This window comes from Myotis daubentonii, chromosome 2 (genome assembly GCF_963259705.1).
Source record: "Myotis daubentonii chromosome 2, mMyoDau2.1, whole genome shotgun sequence".
In the NCBI taxonomy this organism is placed as follows: domain Eukaryota; kingdom Metazoa; phylum Chordata; class Mammalia; order Chiroptera; family Vespertilionidae; genus Myotis; species Myotis daubentonii.
In genome coordinates this window covers 7,038,200-7,064,537 of record NC_081841.1, presented here as the reverse complement: position 1 = coordinate 7,064,537, position 26,338 = coordinate 7,038,200, and the positions used below count along the sequence as shown (strand labels likewise).

General features: G+C 42.3%; 1 protein-coding gene across 1 annotated transcript in view; it reads right to left on the bottom strand.

Annotated features, from left to right (window-relative positions):
- Positions 1-26,338, bottom strand: part of DMC1 (DNA meiotic recombinase 1) — a 36,692-nt gene that overhangs the window by 9,472 nt on the left and 882 nt on the right. The window contains exons 2-11 of the mRNA XM_059681546.1: positions 26,284-26,328; positions 25,021-25,167; positions 21,884-21,966; positions 20,881-20,933; positions 16,430-16,471; positions 14,279-14,351; positions 11,006-11,097; positions 8,217-8,290; positions 7,975-8,089; positions 7,350-7,410 (exon numbers count right to left, since the gene is read on the bottom strand). Of these exons, the coding sequence (XP_059537529.1) occupies positions 7,350-7,410; positions 7,975-8,089; positions 8,217-8,290; positions 11,006-11,097; positions 14,279-14,351; positions 16,430-16,471; positions 20,881-20,933; positions 21,884-21,966; positions 25,021-25,167; positions 26,284-26,328 (785 nt within the window). The remainder of the gene's footprint in view (positions 1-7,349; positions 7,411-7,974; positions 8,090-8,216; positions 8,291-11,005; positions 11,098-14,278; positions 14,352-16,429; positions 16,472-20,880; positions 20,934-21,883; positions 21,967-25,020; positions 25,168-26,283; positions 26,329-26,338) is intronic.

Here is a 26,338-nt window from a genome sequence, read left to right as displayed (position 1 = left end):
CCTAATTGAAGTAATCCTCTCCCAGCCCCTGTACAGATAACCTAAAGAAGAGTCGGAAACTGGAGCTTCTGCATGTATAGGCATGGTGTTTTCTTAGCAAATTATTGTTTGCCTTTTCAAATGTAGTACCCTATGCGCAAAAGAGAATTGGTATTACTGCTTATTCTTGATTAGAGTTCCGGTGCATGGATTCTTGCACCAGTGGGGTCCCTCAGCCTGGCCGGCGCCTTCTCGCAATCTGGGACCCCTCGGGGGATGTCAGACTGCCAGTTTCAACCCATCACCATGGCCAAAACCGGCAGTCTGACATTCCCTGAGGGATGTAGTAGTGCTCAAAGCAGCAGGTGGCCAGGGAGGAGCCTAGGCCCCAGCCGGTGCCGTGCTGCTCCTACTCAATCCGGCCCTACTGTGCCACCCCGCATCTGGCCCATTGATCAGCTGAGCAGCGCTCCCGCTGTGGGAGCACACTGACCACCAGGGGACAGCTCCTGCATTAAGCATCTTCCCCCTGGTGGTCAGTGCACATCATAATGACTGGTCATTCTGCCGTTTAGTTGATTTCCGTATTAGCCTTTTATTATACACGGTAGATTGTTCTAGGTGAAGAGCCTGAATGTTAAGAAGAATATCATCTCCAAAGGGAGATGATTTTGAATGAACTAAATAGGGAAATAAATGACAGGATTTGCAAAAGTACTAAGAAAATATATAGGAAAGATATGGGGGGGGGGAAGTACTTAAAATGAGATATAAACTAAGTGGTTAAATTTAATCAAATAGATTGCAAGATAGCATAACAGCCTTAGCTCTGGGAGAATGTCAAGCCAATTCAAATTTTACTTGTTCCATTAAAGTATTCAGGGTTCTGTGTAGAATTTGGGGTCAAATTTATGGCTCTTAACCTTTTTATAGGTCACTAACATGTTGCTAATTTAATAAAAGATATAGACTCTCTCCCAGAAAATGTACATATGTACATATATAAAAGTTTGCATATTATGTTTAGGATATTCATAGGTATAGATAGGTATTCTATATAATATCCTATATAATAAAAGGCTAATATGCAAATCAACCAAATGGCAGAACGACCAGTCACTATGACAAGCACTGACCACCAAGGGGCAGATGCTCAATGCAGGAGCTGCCCCTTGGTGGTCAGTGCACTCCCACAGGGGGAGCACTGCTCAGCCAGAAGCCCTGAGCCAGGCTCAAGGCTGGCAAGCGCAGTGGCAGTGGCAGGAGCCTCTCCTGCCTCCAAGGCAGGGCTAAGGATGTCCAACTGATGGCTAAGCTGTCAGTTGGACATCGCCTGAGGACTCCTGGACTGCGAGAGGGCACAGGCTGGGCTGAGGATCCTCTCCCCTGCGTGCATGAATTTGGTGCACTGGGCCTCTAGTTTATAATAACAGCCTGGCCGGCATGGCTCAGTGGTTGAGTATTGACCTATGAACCAGGAGGTCACAATTTGATTTCTGATCAGGGCACATGGCCGGGTTGCAGGCTTAATCCCCAATGTGGGGTGTGCAGGAGGCAGCTGATCAATGATTCTCTCTCATCATTGATGTTTCTATCTCCCTCTCTCTCTCCCTCTCCCTTCTTATCTCTGAAATCAATAAAAATATATTTTAATAATAATAATAACAACCAAGATTTATTGAGTCTTTACTATGTGGCAGTCCATACTATTCTATCTCACCTAATTATTTCCTTTTGCTTGGATTCCATATTTAGTAAATAACTTTGGATTAAAATTTGGATTCCTAGGGAGGTCAGCCTATGGAGAGAATGCACTGGTCATAAGAACCTCAAATGTAGTTACATTTTTCAATATCAGCAAACTGGCCCTCTGGTCTTTGAGTCTCATGAGCTTGATTAATGTGGGTCTGTCCCTGAGAGATGGACTTATTCTTAGCAGGCTGACTGAATCAAATCTCTGCCTGCAAGGCTGAGGGCCCTGAAAAGTCTGGTCAATTCACCAGGGTAATAGGTATATCCCTGAAAAGCCTCTCAAATGACAGCATGCCAACCTTTCCCATCATACACAGCCCTGATGTACCTACCGTGTGGTATATGAACGTGGAGTTAGACCTGGTTTCAAATTTTGGCTTATCAGCCAGATATATGACCTCAGGGAAATTGTTTAACCATTCTAAGTATGTTTCTTCATTTTAAATGTGGGATAATAACTGTGCCTAACTAGGAGGGTAGTTGTGAAAATAAAATGAAATTATTTAGGTAAGTCATTAGCCCAGTGACTACAATGATTACTACCTGCTTTCTTAAACTTGAAGCAAACACCTTATCTATGTTACCTTGGGCTTCTTACCTTTAAGAATCTTAGTTTCTTTAACTGTAAAATTAGAACAAAAAGACCTTATCTCTTAGGGCTGTTGTGAGGATTCAAGATATATTTAGGATAACTCATTGGGAGCCTACTACATGCCAGGAACTGTGCCAATTAGCTCTACCCTTATAGTAATCTTGGCACATAAGAGGTACTCAACAAATGATAATTATTATTATTTAACTAAACAATTCAGATAAAACATACAGACCAAGAAAATCTTCTTAAAGTTTCTTTAAACTTTCTTTGAACCAAATCTTGAGGTAAAGTACACGATAGCATTCCACATTCTTTTAGAGTGCTTTACTTCTATTTCTGACCAAGTAAAAACAGCTTAAGAAAAACACTCACATCCCTCCTTTAGCATATTCTCTTATTTCCCTTCTTTTATATTTTCTTTTCCACTTCTTTCCTCCTTTTCTCAGGGGTTGGGGGAGGTGTGATGATAAAGAGGAAGAGATGGGGTTGGACATTAGAAATAAAGAGGGGCCGAGAAAGATTGTTTTACTTATCCCCCTCTGGTTGAACAGAATACGGCCTATAGCATATCATTGAGGGTAAAGCCCAGAACAGCCTGACCTCCCAACCTCAAATTTGGGTGATGGAGTCATGAAGCATAGGTTAGGGTGATGGTAGGGCAGATGATATCTTTCTGGGAGTGGGATGTACTTAATCATGACAGTGAGGCTAAAAGAGCATAACTTTGAAGTCAAAGATACCAGGATTAAAATCCTGGCTCTGTTTTTGTTTTTAAATATATTTTTATTTATTTCAGAGAGGAAGGGAGAGGGAGAGAAAGATAGAAACATCAATGATGAGAGAGAATCATTGATCAGCTGCCTTCTGCATGCCCCACACCGGGGATCAAGCCCACAACCCGGGCATGTACCCTGACTGGGAATCAAACCCGTGACCTCCTGGTTCATAGATCGATGCTCAACCACTGAGCCACAACAGCCGGGCTAGCTCTGTTTTTTAATTGTGTGATTGAGTAAGTACTAAATACTCTGAGCCTCTGTTTCCTCTTTTATAAATTAGGAATAATAATATCTATCTGAAATACTTGTTGGAGTGGGGACCTTGAGGGGCCTGGGCAAAGGCAAGCTTGAGGGACAATTGGTAGTCGTGGTATTTTTGACTTGCTAAGGGGTAAGCTTACAGATGGAATTTCTGAGAAGGGGTCCAATGAGGAGAAGAAGACAGGGTGAGCATGCTCAAGAATAAGGAAGATGTTTTGAGAGTAGGGGAAGATAGTGAGAAAAGAATATTGCCAAAAGAGAAGAATTTTGGAGAAAGAGAAAAGATGGTTTTAAAAAAAGGAATATGTTTAACAAGTCTTGTTAAGTAATTCATCCCTTTTGTTTCCTCCAAAAGTATGCAGAAAAATCTACATTTTTTCCCACATTTTGAGATGGAATTCTAGAGTTTTTTGGGAGTAGGGGAAGGATGGAGCAACATACTGAGAACACCTTCATAGAAAAAACAGGAAGGCCCAAGGAGGCTGAGTGAATTACATAAGATAATGCATGAAAGACCTGGCCATGGTAAGCAATCAATAAATATAAATTCTCTTCATTTTGATGGAGAAGAATATAAGTTCAAATGACAAGGTCACCATTCTAGTAACCCTGGTTTAATATTTTTCTCTAACTATATTGCCTCTTAATTTATGCTATGATGTTGAATCAGGAGACATCCCTAGAGAATAAACTGACTTCATATTTATGAGACTGCAAATGTCTTAAGATGACTTTTTGTTTTAGCAAGACAAATACACAAATGAAATAAGACCCCTATCATGGTCTTAATCATTCCTCATCTTATTATTTACCCTGGTGTGCAGTTTTATAGCCTGGCTAGAGGCCCAGTGCATGAAATTCCTGTACTGGGAGGGGGGTTCCCTCAGCCCGGCCCATGCCCTCTCGCAGTCCAGGACCCCTTGCTTCTTACTGTTCCTCCCCACCCCCTCGCTGGCTGCTCCTTACCACTCAGCTTGCTGCTCTTTAGTGCCGCCACAGAGGCGGGAGAGGCTTCTGCCACCACTGCTGCACTTGCCAGTCGTAAGTTCAGCTTCTGGCTGGAGCGCACTGACTACCAGGGGGCAGCTCCTGCATTGAGTGTCTGCCCCCTGGTGGTCAGTGCGCATCATAGCGACTGGTCGTTCTGCTGTTTGGTCGATTTGCATATTAGCCTTTTATTATATACTAGAGGCCCGGTACACAAATTTGTGCACACATCAGGGCTGGCAGGCCAGGGGGAGGGGATGCAGGAGGTTGGGTGGCCACCCCCGATCAAGGGGCGGGGGCCGATCGGGGCTTGGGTGGGCAGGGTGAGGGGCCACAGGAGGTTGGCTGGCCACAGTGTGTGTCATAGTGACCAATCATTCCGGTTGTTCTGGTCATTCTGGTCGCTTGGCTTTTATATAGAGAGAGGATATTCTGACTTTTTATCTCTAGACCAGGGGTGGGCAAACTTTTTGACTCGAGGGCGACAATGGGTTCTTAAACTGGACCAGAGGGCCGGAACAAAAGCATGGATGGAGTGTTTGTGTGAACTAATATAAATTCAAAGTAAACATCATTACATAAAAGGGTACGGTCTTTTTTTTCAATAGTTTTATTCATTTCAAACGGGCCGGATCTGGCCCGCGGGCCGTAGTTTGCCCACGGCTGCTCTAGACCTTCATCAATTGGATCATTCTAGTTTTAAAATCTGTATCTGTAAGCCTTTTCTAGGAGCTACTACTCTGCTGTATCACATGGTAGCTCCTTGCCTCTATAATTTTGTTTCTTTTTAATACACTGTGCCATCAAGTATAATGCATGGGCTATAAGCCTCAATTATTGTCAGCACTTGGGGACTCATCCTAATTATAGTGACATTTCTCTGACAGGCTCCAGGCAAGCTGTAGCTTGGAGTTCAACACTGAGAAACAAAGGTATTTTCTTTATGGGAGGTTTTCTAATAGCATTTGGAATCCTTTAGTTTAAAACTGTCTTTTTTTTCATTTAGTGTGGTAATTTATGTGCCTTATATGAAGACATGAATTTAATTTGTATTGTTATAATTTAAAATACTTTAGAATATACTAATTATGGAGAGCCATGTTTCCTTACAACTCAGTTAGGTGGAGGAGATGATGTTTCAAAGCAGATTCACCCAGCAAAAATACTAGCTTCTGTTACCTTCTCTGGCTCTTTACCTAGCTCATCCTCCTATATAATAAAAGGCTAATATGCAAATCACCCAAACAGCAGAATGACCAGTTGCTATGACACGCACTGACCACCAGGGGGCAGATGCTCAACTCAGGAGCTGCCCCCTGGTGATCAGTGCACTCCCACAGGGGGAGTGCCACTCAGCCAGAAGCCAGGCTCACAGCTGGCAAGTGCAGCGGCGGCAGCGGGAGCCTCTCCCACCTCCGTGGCAGCGCTAAGGATATCTGACTGCTGGCTTAGGCCCGCTTCCCATGGGGAGCGGGCCTAAGCAGTCAGTCAGACATCCCCCAAGGGCTCCCGGACTTCAAGAGGCACATTTTGTGCACCGGGCCTCTAGTTTCATTATAAATCTCCTCTCCGACTCCTTAAATTATTTCCTTTTTGTCACCTCTCTATTTCTCCTGTCATTGTCTTACTGGAGTCAATTCAAAATGGTTTTATTCTTTTTTAAACTTTCTACAAATATAAGAAAAAAAAACCCCTACCTGTGACCTAATTCCCACTGATTTCCTTTGCCTTCTAACTCCAGATAGACAGTGTTGGCCTCTTCATTGTTCCCTCCCCACATCTGAAGAAAGAACATTGCTCTTTAACTTGAACTGTTTTATCTGAATGCAACCCACTGAGCCAATGAGTCATTTTCTCTTTTTAAAGCAAGCCTGAAAAATCTTCCATTTCTCTTCAGTTTAAAATTATTCTGTTTGTGAAGTGTTTTATGTCCTATGTATAAAGATACCCTATAAAACAGAGAAGATTGCCTTCCCCACTCAGTGACTAACAACAATGGGTGCCCTACCAAGACTAAAATTTTGAGTTAAAGGAACATCATTTAGTTGTCTTTTTTTATGGAGGCAAGGCACATAGTCTCTTTTGTTCACTAGTGAATTTCCAGAATATTGATATACATTTTCAATAAATATTTATTTAATGAATTTAATGACTGATTTCCCCCCTCCTCAATCTTTTAACTTGCTTAATATAATTTGTGTAGTCAGTCTTTTCACATTGGAATCTCCTGTGATCAAAAGAGTATTGAAAAAATGAGAGATATATCAAACTGCAGAAGGTGCAGCAATACTCTTAGGGTTAATTTAGAAAATGCCTAATGAGAGACACATTCATTTCAGTACAATTTGCAGAATCTGCACTAGCATATCAAATATCATCTAATATATATGTCAATCTCCATTACATTTATTTTATAATTGGAAGTTTGGGGAATGTAATAGACAGCAGAGTGACTGCAGTTAATAATAAAAAATAATATATGTCAGTGACTCATTTATCTGTTACTCTCTGATATACTGACTCAGTTTTCAAGTGATATCACTATGTTTTGCAACCATCAGAGTAATAATTGATGGAAGCAAAAATCTTCAACAGATGTTGAAATGATTGGGTGAAAGCTTATCATAGAACAAGGTATTTACACCAGTCTCAAAGTATAACCTCACAAATTACTTGTTGATTACAAAGGGGAAAAAGTCTTTTACAATGCAGAAATTTTGTGAACACCATCTTAATCACGTGATCAAACTTAACATCACTAATAATGGGACAAACTGTCCTATAATTTTCCTGCCAAAATTATTAAATAATGAGAAAAAAATCAACCCCAATTTGAGGGACATTCAGAAAAAACAGTTTGCCTGTGATCTTCAAAAATGTCAGTGTCATAGAAGTCTAATATCAAAACTGATTATATTGGAATTGTTTTCTACTCTACACTTTAATCCTCTGTTATTAACCTTTGTGAAATACAACAGCAGAATATTGGGGCTTACGTCATAGTTGCTCCTGGATCAGCAGTCATTTGATTGGTCACAAACACAGCCACATTATATTCTGCATCAAGAAATAAAATTAAGAAACTAAGATAATGGCAAAGTAAATATAAAAAGTTCTTTGCTTAGATTTCAGAGGTTAGGAATATTGTAGCTTATTTTATAAACAAAATTATATTCCTATTTTCCTTAATTAAATAAATTGAGTCAAAGTTATTATTATTATTTTTAAAAAGATATATTTTATTGATTTTTTTACAGAGAGGAAGGGAGAGGAATAGAGAGAAACATCAATCAGCTGCCTCCTGCACACCTCTTAATGGGGATGTGCCTGCAACCAAGGTACATGCCCTTGACCGGAATCGAACCTGGGACCTTTCAGTCTGCAGGACAATGCTCTATCCACTGAGCCAAACCGGTTAGGGGAAAGTTATTATTATTACTTAGGTACCTTATTGTATTAGAATCAATATATATATATTTTTTAAAGAGCGGTATTCCCATGAGAGTAATTTTAATTTTAGAAAATGTGTTGCCTCCTGATATTATTCTGAGTTTCTCTGCAAAGTCAACTCAGGAAACAGTCACAGATGCTATTCTGATAGTGCAATTTATTAAAATCTACCTTCTGAGATTTTTTGGAGTCGTGATAACATCTGGGCCAATTTTTGCTGTCGTTCAGCCAACTCCCCACGACCACTGAAATCCACTCGAAAAAGGGCCATTATCGAATCAATGATCTGCACAGAATTCATGTAAAAATAAATATGCATTTGGAAAGGAAGAAGTTAATATGAATCAGAATCAATAGAAGAAAAATAATATACTAAATAGCTCTGTGAATGAACAATATTTAAAGGCTTGTACCAACAGCTTGAAGATGCCAGCTTCTTCATGGAACTTTGCTGCTACATAGTCAAGTAGCTCCATCTGATGTTCACCTGATGGGAAATGCAGTGAGAAAATGTTATAAAAGCTGGAAGAAGCAGAGGCTAAGATCAATTATGTCCTTGGCAGCCAGGCAAAGAGAATCCTGGAAGGATTTCTTTCTTTTGTTTATCCTCACTTGAGGATATTTTTTCCATTGATCTTTTTTAAAAATATCTTTTTATTGATTTTAGAGAGAGGAAGGGAGAGGGATAGAGAGATAGAAGCATCAGTGAGAGAGGAACATCATCCATCAGCTGCCTCCTGCATGCACCCCTAACGGGGATAGAGCCCTCAAACCCGGGCATGTGCCCTGACCAGGAATCCAACTAGTGACCTCTTAGTTCCTGGGTCAACGCTCAACTGTTGAGCCACACCAGCTGGGCTCCATTGATCTTTAGAGAGTGGAAGGGAGGGATAAGGGAGAGAGAGAAAGAGAGAGAAACATTGATATGTGAGAGACACATTGATTGGCTGCTTCCTGCATGTGCCCTTACTGGGGCTGGGGAACCGGCAAGCGAGGTACATGCCCTTGACTGGGAATCGAACCCGAGACCCTTCCTTCCATGGCTGATGCTCTAACCAATGAGGCAAACTAGCCAGGGCAGGATTTTCTTTTTCAAAAATATTTTTGTATTGATTTCAGAGAGGAAAGGGGAGGGAGAGATAGAAAAAGCAATGATGAGAGAGAATCATTGATTGGCTGCCTCCTGCATGCCCCACACTGGGGATTGAGCCTGAAACCTGGGCATATGTCCTGACCAGGAATCAAACCATGACCTCCTGGTTCATAGGTTGATGCTCAACCACTGAGCCACGCCAGCCCAGCAGGATTTCTTAGTTATTTAATTATTTAACTTTATTAAATACTAGAGGCCCGGTGCACAGAAATTTGTGCACTCAGGAGGGTCCCTCAGCCCAGCCTGTGCCCTCTCGCAGTCTGGGACCCCTTGGGGAATGACCACCTGCTGGCTTAGGCCCACTCCCCGGGGAATTGGGCCTAAGCTGGCAGTCAGACATCCCTCTGGCAGCCTGGGAGCCCTCGGGGGATGTCCACTTGCCAGCGGAGAGCAGGCCTAGCTGCAGTCGGACATCCTTAGCGCTGCTGAGGAGGCAGGAGAGGCTTACACCACCACCGCTGTACTGGCAGCCGTCAGCCAGGCTTTTGGCTGAGCAGAGCTCCCCCTGTGGGAGCACGCTGACCACCAGGGGGCAGCTCCTACATTGAGCGTCTGCCCCCTGGTGGTCAGTGTGTGTCATAGTGACCAGTCATTCCCAGTCGCTCTGCTGTTAGGGTCAATTTGCACATTACCCTTTTATTATATAGGATTAGAGGCTCGGTGCACAAAATTAGTGCCGGGGGGGGTACCTCAGCCCGGCCTGTGCCCTCTCACAGTCAGAGATGTCCAACTGATGCAGAGGCAGGAGAGGCTCCTGTCACCACTGCTGCGCTTGCCAGCCGTGAGCCCGGCTCAGGGCTTCTGGCTGAGTGGCGCTCCCCCTGTGGGAGCGCACTGACCATCAGGGGGCAGCTCCTGCATTCAGCATCTGCCCCTTGGTGGTCAATGCGTATCACAGTGACTGTTCATTCCACAGTGTGGTCGATTTGCATATTAGCTTTTATAATATAGGACTAGAGGCCCGGTGCACAAAATTCGTGCACGGGTTGGGGGTGCGGGGAGAGTATGTCCCTCAGCCCAGCCTGCACCCTCTCCAATCTGGGATCCCTCGAGGGATGTCCGACTGCCCGTTTGGGATGTCCAACTGCCCGGTGTGGTATCAGGCCTAAATGGGCAGTCAGACATCCCTCTCACAATTCAGGACTGCTGGCTCCCAACCGCTCACCTGCCTGCATGCCTGATTGCCCCTAACCACTCCCCTGCCAGCCTTATTGACACCTAACTGCCCCCCTGTAGGCCTGGTTGCCCCCAACTGCCCTCCCCTGCTGGCCTTGTCCCCCCCAACTGTCCTCCCCTGCTGGCCTGGTGCCCCCAACTGCCCTCCCCTGCTGGCCTGGTCCCCCCAACTGCCCTCCCCTGCTGGCCTTTTCCCCCCCAACTGTCCTCCCCTGCTGGCCTGGTGCCCCCAACTGCCCTCCCCTGCTGGCCTTTCCCCCCACAACTGCCCTCTCCTGCTGGCCATCTTGTGGCAGCCATCTTTGTCCACATGGGGGCGGCCATCTTGTGTGTTGGGGTGACAGTCAATTTGCATATTACTCTGTTATTAGATAGGATGACTTCATATTCTGCATTAGCATACATGCCAAGTACATTATCCATGTTACTCTCCATTTCAAAGATATAGGTAAAAAATAATTTCATGGCATTTTAATATCTAAGCTGGCAGTCAGACATGATGATACAATTTGTGGACTGACTAAATTAATTTGGAGAAAAGTAAAATAAAAAGAGAAAATAGCCGAAACCGGTTTGGCTCAGTGATAGAGCGTCGGCCTGTGGACTGAAAGGTCCCAGGTTCGATTCCGGTCAAGGGCATGTACCTGGGTTGCGGGCACATCCCCAGTAGGAGATGTGCAGGAGGCAGCTGATCGATGTTTCTAACTCTCTATTTCTCTCCCTTTCTCTCTGTAAAAAATCAATAAAATATATTTATAAAAAAAAAAGAGAGAGAAAATAACAGTGTCAAAAAGTTGTAACTATCACTCATATAGTAAATCATTGCTGCCAACCTTAAAACAACCCAAGCTTCCAATTGCATGGGGTTCTTACTAGTATATGCACGTGCATAAAGCACATTGTCCAGTACTGCATCATGGTCTACATTGAAGCGATCAGCAATGTCCCGGAGGCGATCTGGACGGCTGGAAGGTGCCAAAATTAAGGAACTAATAAAGCAATTTTAAGAAAGTTTAGACAACTACAAAAAATAATACTGTAAGGAAATGAACAGAAAGGTAAAACAATGTACCTGCAAAGGTATTCTGGAGGATACTAATAATCACTTCAAATCTACACCACATTTTATTTTTCATAAGTGCCTCAATGAATACCTTAGGTAGTGACAATGGTTAGAGAAATGATAAGGCCGTAAACATTTAAATGTTAAATTATCTAATTTTTACAATAACCATGGAAGCCACTTGTATGGCCTATATTACATTTTACAAATGAGGACAGACAGAGATTAAGCAAATGACTCAGGATATGCAGCAAATCAATTACAAGAGAAAAACTAAATATTAAGACTGGTGAATCTCTTTTGTTCTCAATTCTATAATAGATGTATTCTAGGAAGATAATATCACTGAATTATAATTTAAGTTGCTTCAAAGTGAATTAATTCACTCAGTTCATACTCCTCATTGTTCAATATGAAATAGCTTAATATACCATTAATCATGTTTTGCCAGTGAATGGTAAATTGACTACATGAACCAAAGGGTCAGAAAGGTAACTTCAAAAGGGAATTACCAACCTTTTTCTAAGGAGTTGTGTTAATTTTCTGAAATTAGTAAATTCATAGGAAAGCAAATTCAGTGTACCTGCAAAGGTATTCTGGAAGATGCTAATCATCACTTAGATCTATCTAAACTGTAAATGAGTAAAAACATTTTTCACCATGTCAGTGTTTACAAAAACTTGGTTACTATGTAACCAGAAGTATAAAAATTGTGCTTATGCTGAAGGGAAGTTCAAATCAATCTACAAATATTTATTAACTGAACACCATATGGAATAAATCACCATAATCATAAATTACCAATGCAAGGCATTATGGTGCATATAAGGAGTCATAAGATAATCCACACCAAAAGGTAAGCATAAAACATAATTAAGTAGGCAAAATATAAACATTAAAAAGAAAAATATCAAGAGAGAACCAAATACATGTAAGAGACACTGAAAGAATGAAAACATTCTGAGGCACTCGTGTGTCCTTGTCCCTCCCTACTTGTTCTTAGGACTTGGCTCCTGTTTCTCTTTACCATTCTTGATAAAATCCAAATTGCCCAAACAATGGTTTCTAATCTGTAAGAACAATTCCTCCCTCTCCAAGAACCATCCTTAAACAGCTATTTCTGAAACTAGCTGGAGCTCAGCTGAGCTCTTCTCATTACAGCCCTATACAACATTCCACCCTCCTTCCCCAAATTAGAAATTTCCTTCAGAGTCTTCTTATGCCCAGTATTTCCAAATAAAGTATTCTGCAAACAGTTCTCTGGTGTTTTTCTTCTACTGGAGTTTTTTTGGGTAGTAAATTTAGAGGATTTATATGATCCAGAAACACTGTGAGGTGGGCATAGAGGGAGCGAATACCCAATAGGATAGAAATATACCATGCAAATTTGTATATGACAGACCAAATGAACATTCAAGAGTGAAAGCAAAATAATGCCAGAGCTCAAGTTTACCACCTCATTACTTTTCTGATAAAATGACTTGAGTAGGTACTCCAGGAAAACAGAAATAAAGATTTGGGATGCGAAAAACAATAATGAATAAAGAAAAGGAGAGTCTTAATAGTTAAGTCTAAATAATTGAAACTCTTCTTTTTGTTTATCCTTCACATCCAGATTTCCTCCTACTTCCTCTATCTCCATGGTTTCTTCTTTTTAAGTCCTTCTTTCTAAATACTGGCATACCCCAAAGTTGTATTCTCAGTTCTCTCTTCTCTCTAAGTTCTCTTGCCCCCTTGGCTATTACATCCATATCTCTGGGTCCTATTCCTTTCTTAAGATGAGTCCAGTGTTTGCAATTGTCATTTGAATGTCTTCCTGTACCTCACATTCAACACATTAAAATGAAAAATCACCTTTTTTCTGAAATATGATCTGCTCAATTCTGTCATTAGCATCATGATTCTCCCATTATCTACACAAAAAACCTTGTGTGGTTTCTCTCACCTTTCCTTTGTCTACCAAATACAGTCATCAAGTCCTATCAATTTTCCTCCCTAATATTTCTTGTCCTTTTCTTTTTATTCCTACTATTTCCAACCTAGATCAAGTTCTCACTACTTGCCTAGAATATTGCAAAAGTATCTAATTTACACTCACCATCCATCTGATTTTAAAGCCCTTTATGTCTAAGACCCAAATCACCTTACCAGCCTTGCATTCTGGAATACCTTCCACTTCAAACAAATTCTTTGTTATCTAAATAGGTTCTGCCCTTTTCCCTTCTGTGCTTGTGTTCCTTTCATACATTTCCCCTTATTTTGGACCACACTCTGAGTGAGTCAATAATCTTCTGTCTAATTATAAGTAAAACTAGAGGCCCGGTGTAAAACATTCGTGCACTTGGGGTGGGCATGGGAGTCCCTCAGCCCGGCCTGTGCCCTTTTGCCCTCGGGGGATGTTGGACATCCTTAGTGCTGTCAGGCTTGTGGCTGAGCGGCGCTCACCCTGTGGGAGTGCATTGACCACCAGGGGGAAGCTCCTGCATTGAGCATCTGCCCCAGGTGGTTAATGCATGTCATAGCGACTGTTCGTTGCACCATTCAGTCGATTTGCATATTACCCTTTTATTACATAGAATATTTGGAGAAGAGGATTAAAAATGAATATGTATTTTACTCTCATGTATTTGTTTTGTCAATTTCACAGCAAATCCTTCCAGAGAAATGAAATCTTTTTAAATAAAAAGTGATTTGAGCCGAAACCGGTTTGGCTCAGTGGATAGAGCATCGGCCTGCGGACTGAGGGGTCCCAGGTTCGATTCCGGTCAAGGGCATGTACCTGGGTTGCGGGCACTTCCCCAGTGGGGGATGTGCAGGAGGCAGCTGATCGATGTTTCTCTCTCATCGATGTTTCTGGCTCTCTATCTCTCTCCCTTCCTCTCTGTAAAAAATCAATAAAATATATTTTAAAAAAAAAAAAAGTGATTTGAGACCTTGACCAGCAATTGTTTTCCCCTTGGCTTTTCTCATTATTGCTGGTTTCCGAGATGATTATAAAAACGATATATTTAAACAAACTATTATATAGTAACAGTACTATATCACACTACTATGACAGCAAGTTGTTTAAATAAAAAGGTTACAAAGTATTTTCTGTATCGATGAAGATAATCTTTCCTCCTGAGTAGCCACCTGCTCCTGGAAGTTGAGCTGTCACTAGGAAGCAATTAAGAGTTAATTAATATTAATAGGAATGAATACACTTTATACAAATATATGAATTAACATGGGATTTATGCTGGTTGCAGTTCTTTAGTTAAGCTAGCAAAGAATCATGATCCTTTAGTTTCTAATGAGCATGTTATATTTTTATATTACTAAGCAATGGCAAAATTAAAGCATTCTGCCAGCAGAATAGTAATTCAACAGAGAATGTCAACATCTCTCACAAGGGGAGACATTCACGAAAGATAGTTCTCCTAAAAAATAAAAATAGAATTTACTAACTTTCTTCCTACAAAAAATAATCACAAATATAATTTATGCTGTATAATCTATTTAATATTTTGATTAATTTTAGTCAAAATTTAAAATGCATTTTCTTTCTTATGTAGTGGTAGCTCATACTAAGGAATTATTTTTACATTAAGTACATGCATTATTTCATTTATTTTTTCAAAACAACTGTAAATTTGGTACTATCATTATTCCTATTTTATTGATGGGAACAATTAGGAAGGTGAAGCAACTTGCCCAAGTCACACAGCTATTAATGGTAGAGTCAAGAATGAAGCCAGGTATTTTGGTTCCAGAATCCCTTTCTTACCCATTTTGCCATGCCCCTTGTACTTAAGTCAAAGAAATGCACAGTAATGTCTTTGTGCAAAAGGAGGTGTTTTACTTACTCTGTTTTAGAAAAATTTATTTTTAAGTCTGTCTTAGGGCTAACTTTACTCCATGGGATTCTAGGCCTCAATAGATTTTGTGACATTCTTGAAGATACAACATAAAAGACAGAATGGGAAAAATTGAGACAGTGAAACCTTCTCTCCACCAACACACTCATATACCCACTTACCTCATCCCTATTTCTATACAGGTGTTCAGAGTGCAGCATATCACCTTAAACATCACACATTCAAAGACTAGCTTTGGTATCTGTGTAACTATGGGCAGTTAACCTCTCTGAGATTCATTTTCCTTGTAAATCTGTTCAGATTACATGAGATTATATAAAGTATCAGGCACGCCCTAACTGGTTTGGCTCAGTGGATAGACCAGTGATGGCGAACCTTTTGAGCTCGGCGTGTCAGCATTTTGAAAAACGCTAACTTAACTCTGGTGCCGTGTCACAAATAGAAATTTTTTGATATTTGCAAGCATAGTAAAAAAAAGATTTATATATATATGTATATTTTTTAAAAATATATTTTATTGATTTTTCACAGAGAGGAAAGGAGAGAGATAGAGAGTTAGAAACATCGATGAGAGAGAAACATCGATCAGCTGCCTCCTGCACATCTCCCACTGGGGATGTGCCTGCAACCCAGGTACATGCCCTTGACCGGAAGGGACCCTTGAGTCCACAGGCCGACGCTCTATCCACTGAGCCAAACCAGTTTCAGCAAGATTTATATTTTTGATATTTATTTTATATATTTAAATGCAATTTAACAAAGAAAAATCAACCAAAAAAATGAGTTTGCGTGTCACCTCTGACACGCGTGTCATAGGTTCGCCATCATGGGGATAGATCAATGGCCTGCGGACTGAAGGGTCCCGGGTTTGAGTCTGGTCAAGGGTGCAGCCTGGGTTTTTGGCTCAATCCCCAGTAGGGGGTGTGCAGGAGGCAGCCAATCAATGATTCTCTCTCATCATTGACGTTTCTCTCTCCCTCTCTAACCTCTTCCTTCCTCTCTGAAATCAATAAAAATATATTTAAAAATAAATAAACAAAGTATCAGGCACAAGTTAGTAAGTGATAGCTATGGTTATTTTTGTTATTATTATTATTTGTTGTTGTTATTAATCCTCACCAGAGAATATTTTTCCATTGATTTTTAGAGAGTGGAAGGGAGAGGGAGAGACAGAGAGAGAAACATCGATGTAAGAGAGACACATCGAATGGTTGCCTCTGGCAGGTGCCCTGACCAGGGCCAGGGATGGAGCCTGCAACTGTGGTATGTGCCTTTGACCATCATTGAACCCGAGAGCCTTCAGTCCAAGGGCCGATGCTCTATACACTGAGCCAAACTGGCTGGGGCTTTGTTATTACTGTTGTTATGTATCCTTACCACAGAGTGTATGAGAGAGCTGGGTTTTTCCAGTACGAAATTCTGTGAAAATATAGAAAACAAAAACACATAGTTAAATTTTAGATATTTTCATAAATAATAAAACATGGCCTCAGAGTATAGTTTTCTTTTCCAAGTGTCAAATTTTACACATAAAGTACCACATCATGAATGGATTCTGTATATATGAATACCAGTAGTAAAAATAACTTTTAAAGGTATTTTTTTCACAGAATTGTCCTTTAGATAAAGATTAAGTTAAACAAAGTTTTCCTTAGGAATAATCATATAAACGAGAGTTTAAGACCCTACCTACGATAGGAGAGCCTGGGGTTCTCCCACTGAACTGAGATCCTCAAAGGGGAACTGAAGTAGTCTCATACTGGTGGTATGCCCTAGCCCAGTGATGGCGAACTGTTTGAGCTCAGCGTGTCAGCATTTTGAAAAACCCTAACTTAACTCTGGTGCCGTGTCACATATAGAAATTTTTTAATATTTGCAACCATAGTAAAACAAAGACTTATATTTTTGATATTTATTTTATACTAGGGGCCCGGTGCACGAAATTCGTGCACTGGGTGTGTGTGGGGGGGGGGGGGGGAGTGTCCCTCAGCCCAGCCTGCCCACTCTCACATACTGGGAGCCCTCAAGCGTTGACCCCCATCACCCTCAAATCACAGGATCGGCCCCTTGCCCAGGCCTGACGCCTCTGACAGAGGCGTCAGGCCTGGGCAGGGGACCCTCATTTCCCCCCATCACTGGTTCTGCCCCCAGCCCAGGCCTGATGCCTCGGCCAGAGGCGTAGACCCCCATCACCCTCCGATCGCCTGATCGGCCCCTTGCCCAGGCCTGACGCCTCCGCCAGAGGTGTCAGGCTTGGACAGGGGACCCCCATCTCCCCCCGATCACTGGCTCTGGCCCCCGCCAAGGCCTGAGGCCTCTGGCCCAGGAATCATGCCTGGGCAGGGGACCCCCATCTCCCTCTGATCACTTGCTCCACCCCCCGCCCAAGCCTGACGCCTCTGACCCAGGCTTCAGGCCTGGGCAAGGGGACCATCATATCCCCCCAATCCCCGGCTCCGCCCCCCACCCAGGCCTGATGCCTCGGCCAGAGGAGTTGACCCTCATCACCCTCCGATCACCAATCACCGGATCGGCCCCTTGACCAGGCCTGAGGCCTCCGGCAGAGGTGTCAGGCCTGGGCAGGGGACCCCCAGCTCCCCGCGGTTGCAGGCTCCGCCCCTTCCCAGGCCTAACGCCTCTGGCCTAGGCGCCCGGCCCGGGCAGCGGGGACCCGCAGCTGCAGTGGCCCCGCGATCGTGGGCTCCGCTTTAGGCCCAGGCAAGGGACCCCTAGCTCCTGGGACTGCCAGCTTCGACCGTGCCCAGCTCCCATTGCTGGCTCCACCCCTACTTCCTGCTATCACCGGCCAGGGCGGCAAAGGCGCCTGATTCTCCGATCATGGCTGGGGGGCAGGGCAAAGGCGGCCCCAGGGCCGCCTTTGCCCTGCCCCCCAGCTCTTACCTCCCCCATGGGTTTCCGATCACTGTCAGTGGCAGGGAGCTTCTTCCTGCTTTCCCTTCCACCTCCCTGCATTGTGCCTACGTATGCAAATTAGCCGCCATCTTGTTGGCAGTTAACTGCCAATCTTAGTTGGCAGTTAACTGCCAATCTTAGTTGGCAGTTAATTTGCATATAGCCCTGATTAGCCAATGAAAAGGGTATCATTGTACGCCAATTACCATTTTTCTCATTTTTTGGATAGGATATTTAAATGCCATTTAACAAAGAAAAATCAACCAAAAAAATGAGTTCACGTGTCACCTCTGACATGCATGTCATAGGTTCGCCATCACTGCCCTAGCCACCAAAACAGCAAATTCTCTCTGGAGGAAAACTTGCACTCTCACCACTTTTGGCCCACTGACCTCCCACAGATTAAAGTCAAGCAATGATCTCACAAATATAAATACACATACAAGACAATAAGCTGGAGAACCAAGATGGCGGCATAGGTTAACGCCGGAGTTTGCTGCTTTGAACAACTACTTCAAAAGTGAAACCAAAAAACGGAAGGGACATCACCCAGAACCACAGGAACGCTGGCTGAGTGGAAGTCCTACAACTAGGAGGAAAGAGAAACGCATACGGACACTCAGAGGAAGCGCAGTGCTGAAGTCAAATTCTGAGGTGCGGAGTGCGCGGAGCGGGCTGGCGGCGGAGGGCGCGGTTGTTGTTTTCAATCGGGAGGGAGTCGCAGACTCTGAGCACCAGATCCAGGCGAGTCTTTAGGGACCCAGACTCAAACGGGAGAAGCAGGACTGTCTGGCTTCGGTCAGAGCGAGGGCAGCTTTCTCTCCGAGCTTTGCAGCGGGTGCTGGGACTCAGAGAGGCAGAGCCCCTTGGGACAGGACTGAGAGCCGCCATAACTGCTCTCTCCGGCCCACCCTGTTGATCCTGTGCGACCCGCCCCGCCCAAGCCCTGCACAGAGGCATTTGCCGGATAGCCTCAGGCAAAGGCTAGATTAGCACCTCCCTAGAGGACAGAAGTTCTCTCACTGCTGACACAGCTGATTCTCATAGCCACTTGGCCTGGAGGTCAAACCCACCCTGGAATTAGCTACAACAATCAAGATTTATCTATAAGACTGCGAACAAAGACCACTAGGGGGTGCACCAAGGAAGCATAACAAAATGCGGAGACAAAGAAACAGGACAAAATTGTCAATGGAAGAAATAGAGTTCAGAACCACACTTTTAAGGTCTCTCAAGAACTGTTTAGAAGCTGCCGATAAACTTAATGAGATCTACACGAAAACTAATAAGACCCTCGATCTTATATTGGGGAACCAACTAGAAATTAAGCACACACGGACTGAAATAACGAATATTATACAGACGCCCGACAGCAGACCAGAGGAGCGCAAGAATCAAGTCAATGATTTGAAATGCGAGGAAGCAAAAAACATCCAACCGGAAAAGCAAAATGAAAAAAGAATCCAAAAATGCGAGGATAATGTAAGGAGCCTCTGGGACAGCTTCAAGCGTACCAACATCAGAATTATAGGGGTGCCAGAAGATGAGAGAGAGCAAGATATTGAAAACCTATTTGAAGAAATAATGACAGAAAACTTCCCCCACCTGGTGAAAGAAATGGACTTACAGGTCCAAGAAGCGCGGAGAACCCCAAACAAAAGGAATCCAAAGAGGACCACACCAAGACACATCATCATTAAAATGCCAAGAGCAAAAGATAAAGAGAGAATCTTAAAAACAGCAAGAGAAAGAAACTCAGTTACCTACAAGGGAATACCCATACGACTGTCAGCTGATTTCTCAACAGAAACTTTGCAGGCCAGAAGGGAGTGGCAAGAAATATTCAAAGTGATGAATACCAAGAACCTACAACCAAGATTACTTTATCCAGCAAAGCTATCATTCAGAATTGAAGGTCAGATAAAGAGCTTCACAGATAAGGAAAAGCTAAAGGAGTTCATCACCACCAAACCAGGATTATATGAAATGCTGAAAGGTATCCTTTAAGAAGAAGAAGAGGAAGAAAAAGGTAAAGATACAAATTATGAACAACAAATATGCATCTATCAACAAGTGAATCTAAGAATCAAGTGAATAAATAATCTGATGAACAGAATGAACTGGTGATTATAATAGAATCAGGGACATAGAAAGGGAATGGACTGACTATTCTTGGGGGGGAAAGGGGTGTGGGAGATGTGGGAAGAGACTGGACAAAAATCGTGCACCTATGGATGAGGACAGTGGGTGGGGAGTGAGGGCGGAGGGTGGGGCGGGAACTGGGAGGAGGGGAGTTATGGGGGGGAAAAAAAGGAACAAATGTAATAATCTGAACAATAAAGATTTAATTAAAAAAAAAATCCCCCCCCCCAAAAAAAGACAATAAGCCACTAAGACTAAGTTAATAAAAATAGAAATAATGAAAACCAGATATATTTTTCTAAGTCAACAAAAACATCAACTAAACAACATATTTAATTCCCCTAGGGCTGCAAGTACTGGAATAGTCAGGCACAGTATGTAATATAGTTATGTATGAATTGTTTTGAAGAAAAAATAGAGGATATAAACAGGGAAGAGAAAATCTACTATGTTCACTCAACATGCATTTCTTAGAAATAAGATGTTTCCTTATTCAACTATCTTTTGAAAGAATGCAAAAAAATTCTACTATCTTCTATAGAAGTCAGAGATGAAACAATGAAAAATGTCAATAAGACCCATCTATTAATGTTGGAATATATTTTAATTATAGCACAAAATAATCCTGTATTATGAGAATTGATATTTAAACATAAGTTCTAAATTAGATATAATTTACTACTGGTTTATTTAATTATATACATATGTTTGTGTATATATATGTATATATGTATAATTTTTCCCCAATAACAAAATATTAAGGTTCTGCTTACCTCCAAAAGCTTCTGTGATTGCCATGCTTTCAATTCCACCTCCTAGCAACTTACTGGATATAGAAAGCAAGCATTAGTAACAGGAACAGAAACAGAGAAATTAAGAAAGGAGAAAGCATTAATATCATTTCTTTCTATATCTATCTGTCTATCTATATCTATTTAACAGGAACAGGAATTCTTGGCTGAACAAATGGTACACCACCTATTAAATCACAGGTTCTACTGTGTGAAGGCTGGTGGGTCAACAGAACAACTTGTAAGCCCTGCTGTTCTTATTTCTGGTACCAATAGGAAATGGGCATTATAAGCCTTATGTCTCAGTTCTGGTAGAGCTGAATTGGAGTTTGACTAAATAGTCTTATTATTAACTGGGTTTTTCATATTGTGCTGGAACTATGTTTCTAAAAATCAACTATTCAATTTTTAAAAAATATACTGCGCCAAAACCGGTTTGGCTCAGTGGATAGAGCGTCGGCCTGTGGAATGAAAGGTCCCAGGTTCGATTCCGGTCAAGGGCATGTACCTGGGTTGTGGGCACATCCCCAGTGGGAGATGTGCAGGAGGCAGCTGATCGATGTTTCTAACTCTCTATCTCTCTCCCCTTCCTCTCTGTAAAAAATCAATAAAATATATTTTTAAAAAAATATACTAAGAAACACGAAAAGTAGATATTAGGATAAAGGAAATGATAAGTTAAATTATTTTTTAAAATTATTTTAAAATTTAGTTTGAGCTAATTTTAAAAATTAGGCTGATTCCAGAAACTATATATTTTTGGTCTGAAGTTCTTGTAAGAAATTTAATCGTTTCCAGAAGTAGCTTAAAATTTATTTGCTACAGTTGCCTTTTGAAAAAAAAACAAAACACACACACAAAAAACTATTTCAAAAGAAGAAGCTATTTGTATTACCTTTGGTAGAAACAACAGCCAGATAGAGAAAAATAAATATAGTATTTCAAAGACTGTGCTTAGTGGTTATAAAATATATGAGATACACACTCAAATTCCTGGCTCCCAGTGGTGATATGGAAAACCATTTTCCTCTTCTCACTATACTCAAATGCAGTCAAGAATCCTGGCTCCTTCAGAAAGACAAAAAGGAAGGGTTTTAAAAGGGTGTAAGATGATGATTTTAATTTTAAATGCTGCCAAAAACTATAGACTTGGTTATCTTGCCGGGAGCCAGTCCATCCTTGCTGTTTCAAGGGACCTGGCATATATAGCATACTGTTCTTAATATGTTTGCTCACCTTCGTGGCGCTGTGTTTTAACCAAGGTCACCTCTCCGAGAAAGGTTGAATCCCCAGGTAGGGATTTTCCCCTGAAGTTAGGGAGGGAATAAAACCCCTCAACTAAGTGCCAGGCGGGTAATTAATCACTTTAACTATGAACAATCATGCTTAAGCTACATAATCTTTACTCCCTGGAATGGAGATAAGAAACGCCCTAACCTTTGTAATAGAGATTGATAGGATTGAATCAACTGGTATAAATACAGATGTAACAAGACAGAAAGAGACAGAAATTAGAAGAGAGAACCTACAGACAGAACCTACACAGAACCTACAGACAGAAGAACTTCGCTGGAGAGAACATGGCAAAAGATCTTGGACTGAACCTGACTACAGAAATTGGCAAGAGAACCTGACTAGAACCTGGTGACTGAACCTGGCTGGAGAACCTGGCTGGAGAACCTAGTGAGGGAACATGGCCACAGAACCTGGCTGGAGATCCGAAGCAGAACCTCTCTGGAGATCCAGACCAGAACTTGGCTGGAGATCCGGGCTAGAGATCCTGGCTAGGCTGCTGATCAACTGAACACTGTCTCCGTGTCCTTCCTTCTTCGCCGACTCCGTCCACGCCTTTGGGAACCCCTGAACCTGCTGGGGTTGGACCCCGGCATATGGCGCCCGAACAGGGACAAGGGACCCCTAGGTAAGCGCCCCGCACTCGGGACGGATAGGACTCCACCATAGGAAAAGGGTGGGTAGTCTTGGCCGACTCCGTCCACACCTTTGGGAACCCCTGCAAAAGGATTCCCCTAGGTAAGCACCCCCCCCCCCCGCATTGAGAACCCCCACGCTCAGGACGGATAGGACTCCACCAGGGTGCTACAGACCCCCCTATAGAGGATAAGTAGGGTAAGAAGGTGGATAGTACAGAACTTAGATTGAGAAGATGTGCCATACTGAGTCCAAAGAAAGAAGACTCTGTATTGATCCTTACATTGAGAAGATGTGCCATACTGAGTCCAAAGAAAGAAGACTCTGTATTGATCCTTACATTGAGAAGATGTGCCATACTGAGTCCAAAGAAAGAAGACTCTGTATTGATCTTTAGATTAAGAAGATGTGCCATACTGAGTCTAAAGAAAAAAGACTCTGTATTGATCTTTTAACATATATGCTTGCTAGCAGAGGAATTAAGGTTACTCCCAGTCAGACAGAACGTTTTTATACAAGAAGTATGTCCATGCTTTTCTGAGGAAGGAAAGGTAAATGTAATGGCATGGGAGAAGGTAGGCCCAAGGAGTCTTATCCTTAACCCCACTGCAGCCTTTCTACCCTGGGAAAGTGCAGGATTGGCAAGCTCTCCCTGGGATGATAGATCAGGACTCAGGTAATAGCGGAAAGCGCCAATCCTACTCTTAAAATGGATATAAGAGAGCATTTGAGGTTTTTCTTTTTAATGACTGCTTTTAAAAAATAAAAAAGGGGGAATTTGCCAGGAGCCAGTCCATCCTTGCTGTTTCAAGGGACCTGGCATATATAGCATACTGTTCTTAATATGTTTGCTCACCTTCGTGGCGCTGTGTTTTAACCAAGGTCACCTCTCCGAGAAAGGTTGAATCCCCAGGTAGGGATTTTCCCCTGAAGTTAGGGAGGGAATAAAACCCCTCAACTAAGTGCCAGGCGGGTAATTAATCACTTTAACTATGAACAATCATGCTTAAGCTACATAATCTTTACTCCCTGGAATGGAGATAAGAAACGCCCTAACCTTTGTAATAGAGATTGATAGGATTGAATCAACTGGTATAAATACAGATGTAACAAGACAGAAAGAGACAGAAATTAGAAGAGAGAACCTACAGACAGAACCTACACAGAACCTACAGACAGAAGAACTTCGCTGGAGAGAACATGGCAAAAGATCTTGGACTGAACCTGACTACAGAAATTGGCAAGAGAACCTGACTAGAACCTGGTGACTGAACCTGGCTGGAGAACCTGGCTGGAGAACCTAGTGAGGAACATGGCCACAGAACCTGGCTGGAGATCCGAAGCAGAACCTCTCTGGAGATCCAGACCAGAACTTGGCTGGAGATCCGGGCTAGAGATCCTGGGTAGGCTGCTGATCAACTGAACACTGTCTCCGTGTCATTCCTTCTTCGCCGACTCCGTCCACACCTTTGGGGACCCCTGGACCTGCTGGGTTTGGACCCCGGCAGTTATCAGGATCATTATTTGATATAAGCTATAGTTCATTTGTCTTTGAAGGCAGCACAAGGTCATGTTTAAGAATACAGCCTCTTGAGCCACCCTACCTAGGTTCAGTGGCCCCAAAAGCTCTACACAAAAGCTTGAATCAAAGCATATGCTTTTCTTGGAGCCTGACAGCAGCATGGACCTCTCACTTTGTGGGCTCACTTACAAGGTATGGGTTTGGCTCAGCTGCCACAGTGAGCATATTCTTGGTCCTATCTATCTCAACTGTATACATCTGTTGTTAGTCTTTTTCTAACCCAATGCTCTCTTATCAATTGGTCTATACCAGGGGAAAGTAACTTCTTTGGTGCTGAGTGCATTGCAACAGCTATGATACATTTGAGAAGACAAAACAAAAATAAGGAGGAGGAATATAAAAAAGTAAATAAAAAGGAGAAGAAAAGGCAGAGAAAAGGAAATATAAAGAGAGACAAAAAGGAAAGTTTGGTAAAAATAATTACCTTCATAGTGTTCTAGGTCTGTTAACCCTGCCTCAATCTTTCAGAAATTAATCGGGGAGAATAGTACACTATGATCTATAGTAACTTAAGAGTTCCCACAATGGTTTCTAGTGTTCATAATGAAAAAGGCTACAGAAACTCACAGAGCCCTTCTAAGCTAAAACAACAAAGTATGGATTTTGCTTACAATAAGTTTGTTGGCTGCCTCTTTAATCTTGTCCACTTTTGCTTCTGAGAGCCCTTTGACATTGCATAGGGCTCTTCTTGTTGTCATTTGTATCCCTTTGATGGTACAGATTCCTACTGACTTCAGTTTTTTAATGTCAGCCACGTTCTGTAAGTAAAAGAATGGAGCAGATTGATAAAATACCAGCCTGAAAAATTCCCATAGTATGTCATGCACTTTGTGTCCATCTCCTTCCACCGTGATGCCAATTTTATACAAGCAACCAGGTGGAACCCACCCACCATGTAGCCAAATGTTCTGGAAATACGAGTAGAACATACCCAGCACACGGCCAAATGTTCTGGCTGTGCCCTGATTTCCCAAGAATATTAGTGGGACCATGGCAATGTAACAAGGAATTCAAAAGAAAAGTCTGTTGGTAGAAAAGCTAGCTAATTTATCACACATTCACCCCCTCAGTTCAGCTCCTTCCTTCTACAAAACTTCATTACTAATATATTATTTTAATTTTTTAAGGATTTTTTCCCCTTCTACCCTTGGTGAATGCAAATAACTACATCACCAAAGGACCAGAATTTTCTTTTGCTCCTATTTTCTAAATCTAACCGAAAGAGATAAAATGTGAGGCTCCAAAAGTTAATGTCACAGAAGTTTTCTATCAACTAATTGCTGTTGAAGTTCATTTAGTTTGTTATTTTCAGTCTGGATTTCTGTAAACATCATTTACTCTAATCATCTGACACAGAAGTGAATTTTCTGCTGTTGAAGACAGTAGGTGCAGAGAGCTTGCAGTACCTCCAGTTGAACCAGCGGTTCTCAAACGTGGGCAGTTTTGCCCCCTGGGGATACTGGACAATGTCTGGACAAATTTTAGTTGTGCTACTGGATATAGTGAGTGGTTAGGAGCCAGGATGCTGCTAAACACCCTACAATGCATAGGACAGCTCCCCACAACAAAGAATCGCCCAGTCTCAAATGTTCAATAGGGTCAAGGCTGAGAAACCCTGAATTGGACAATTTCACACAGCATTAAAAAAAGTACTTACTGCCGAGGCCGGTTTGGCTCAGTGGATAGAGCGTCGGCCTGAGGACTGAGGGGTCCCAGGTTCGATTCCGGTCAAAGGCATGTACCTGGGTTGCGGGCACATCCCCAGTAGGAGATGTGCAGGAGGCAGCTGATCGATGTTTCTAACTCTCTATCTCTCTCCCTTCTTCTCTGTAAAGAATCAATAAAATATATTTAAAAAAAAAAAAAGTACTTACAATTCCATGTTTTTGTAACAGGTCAATGTCTTGAAACAAAGATTCCTAAAGGAGA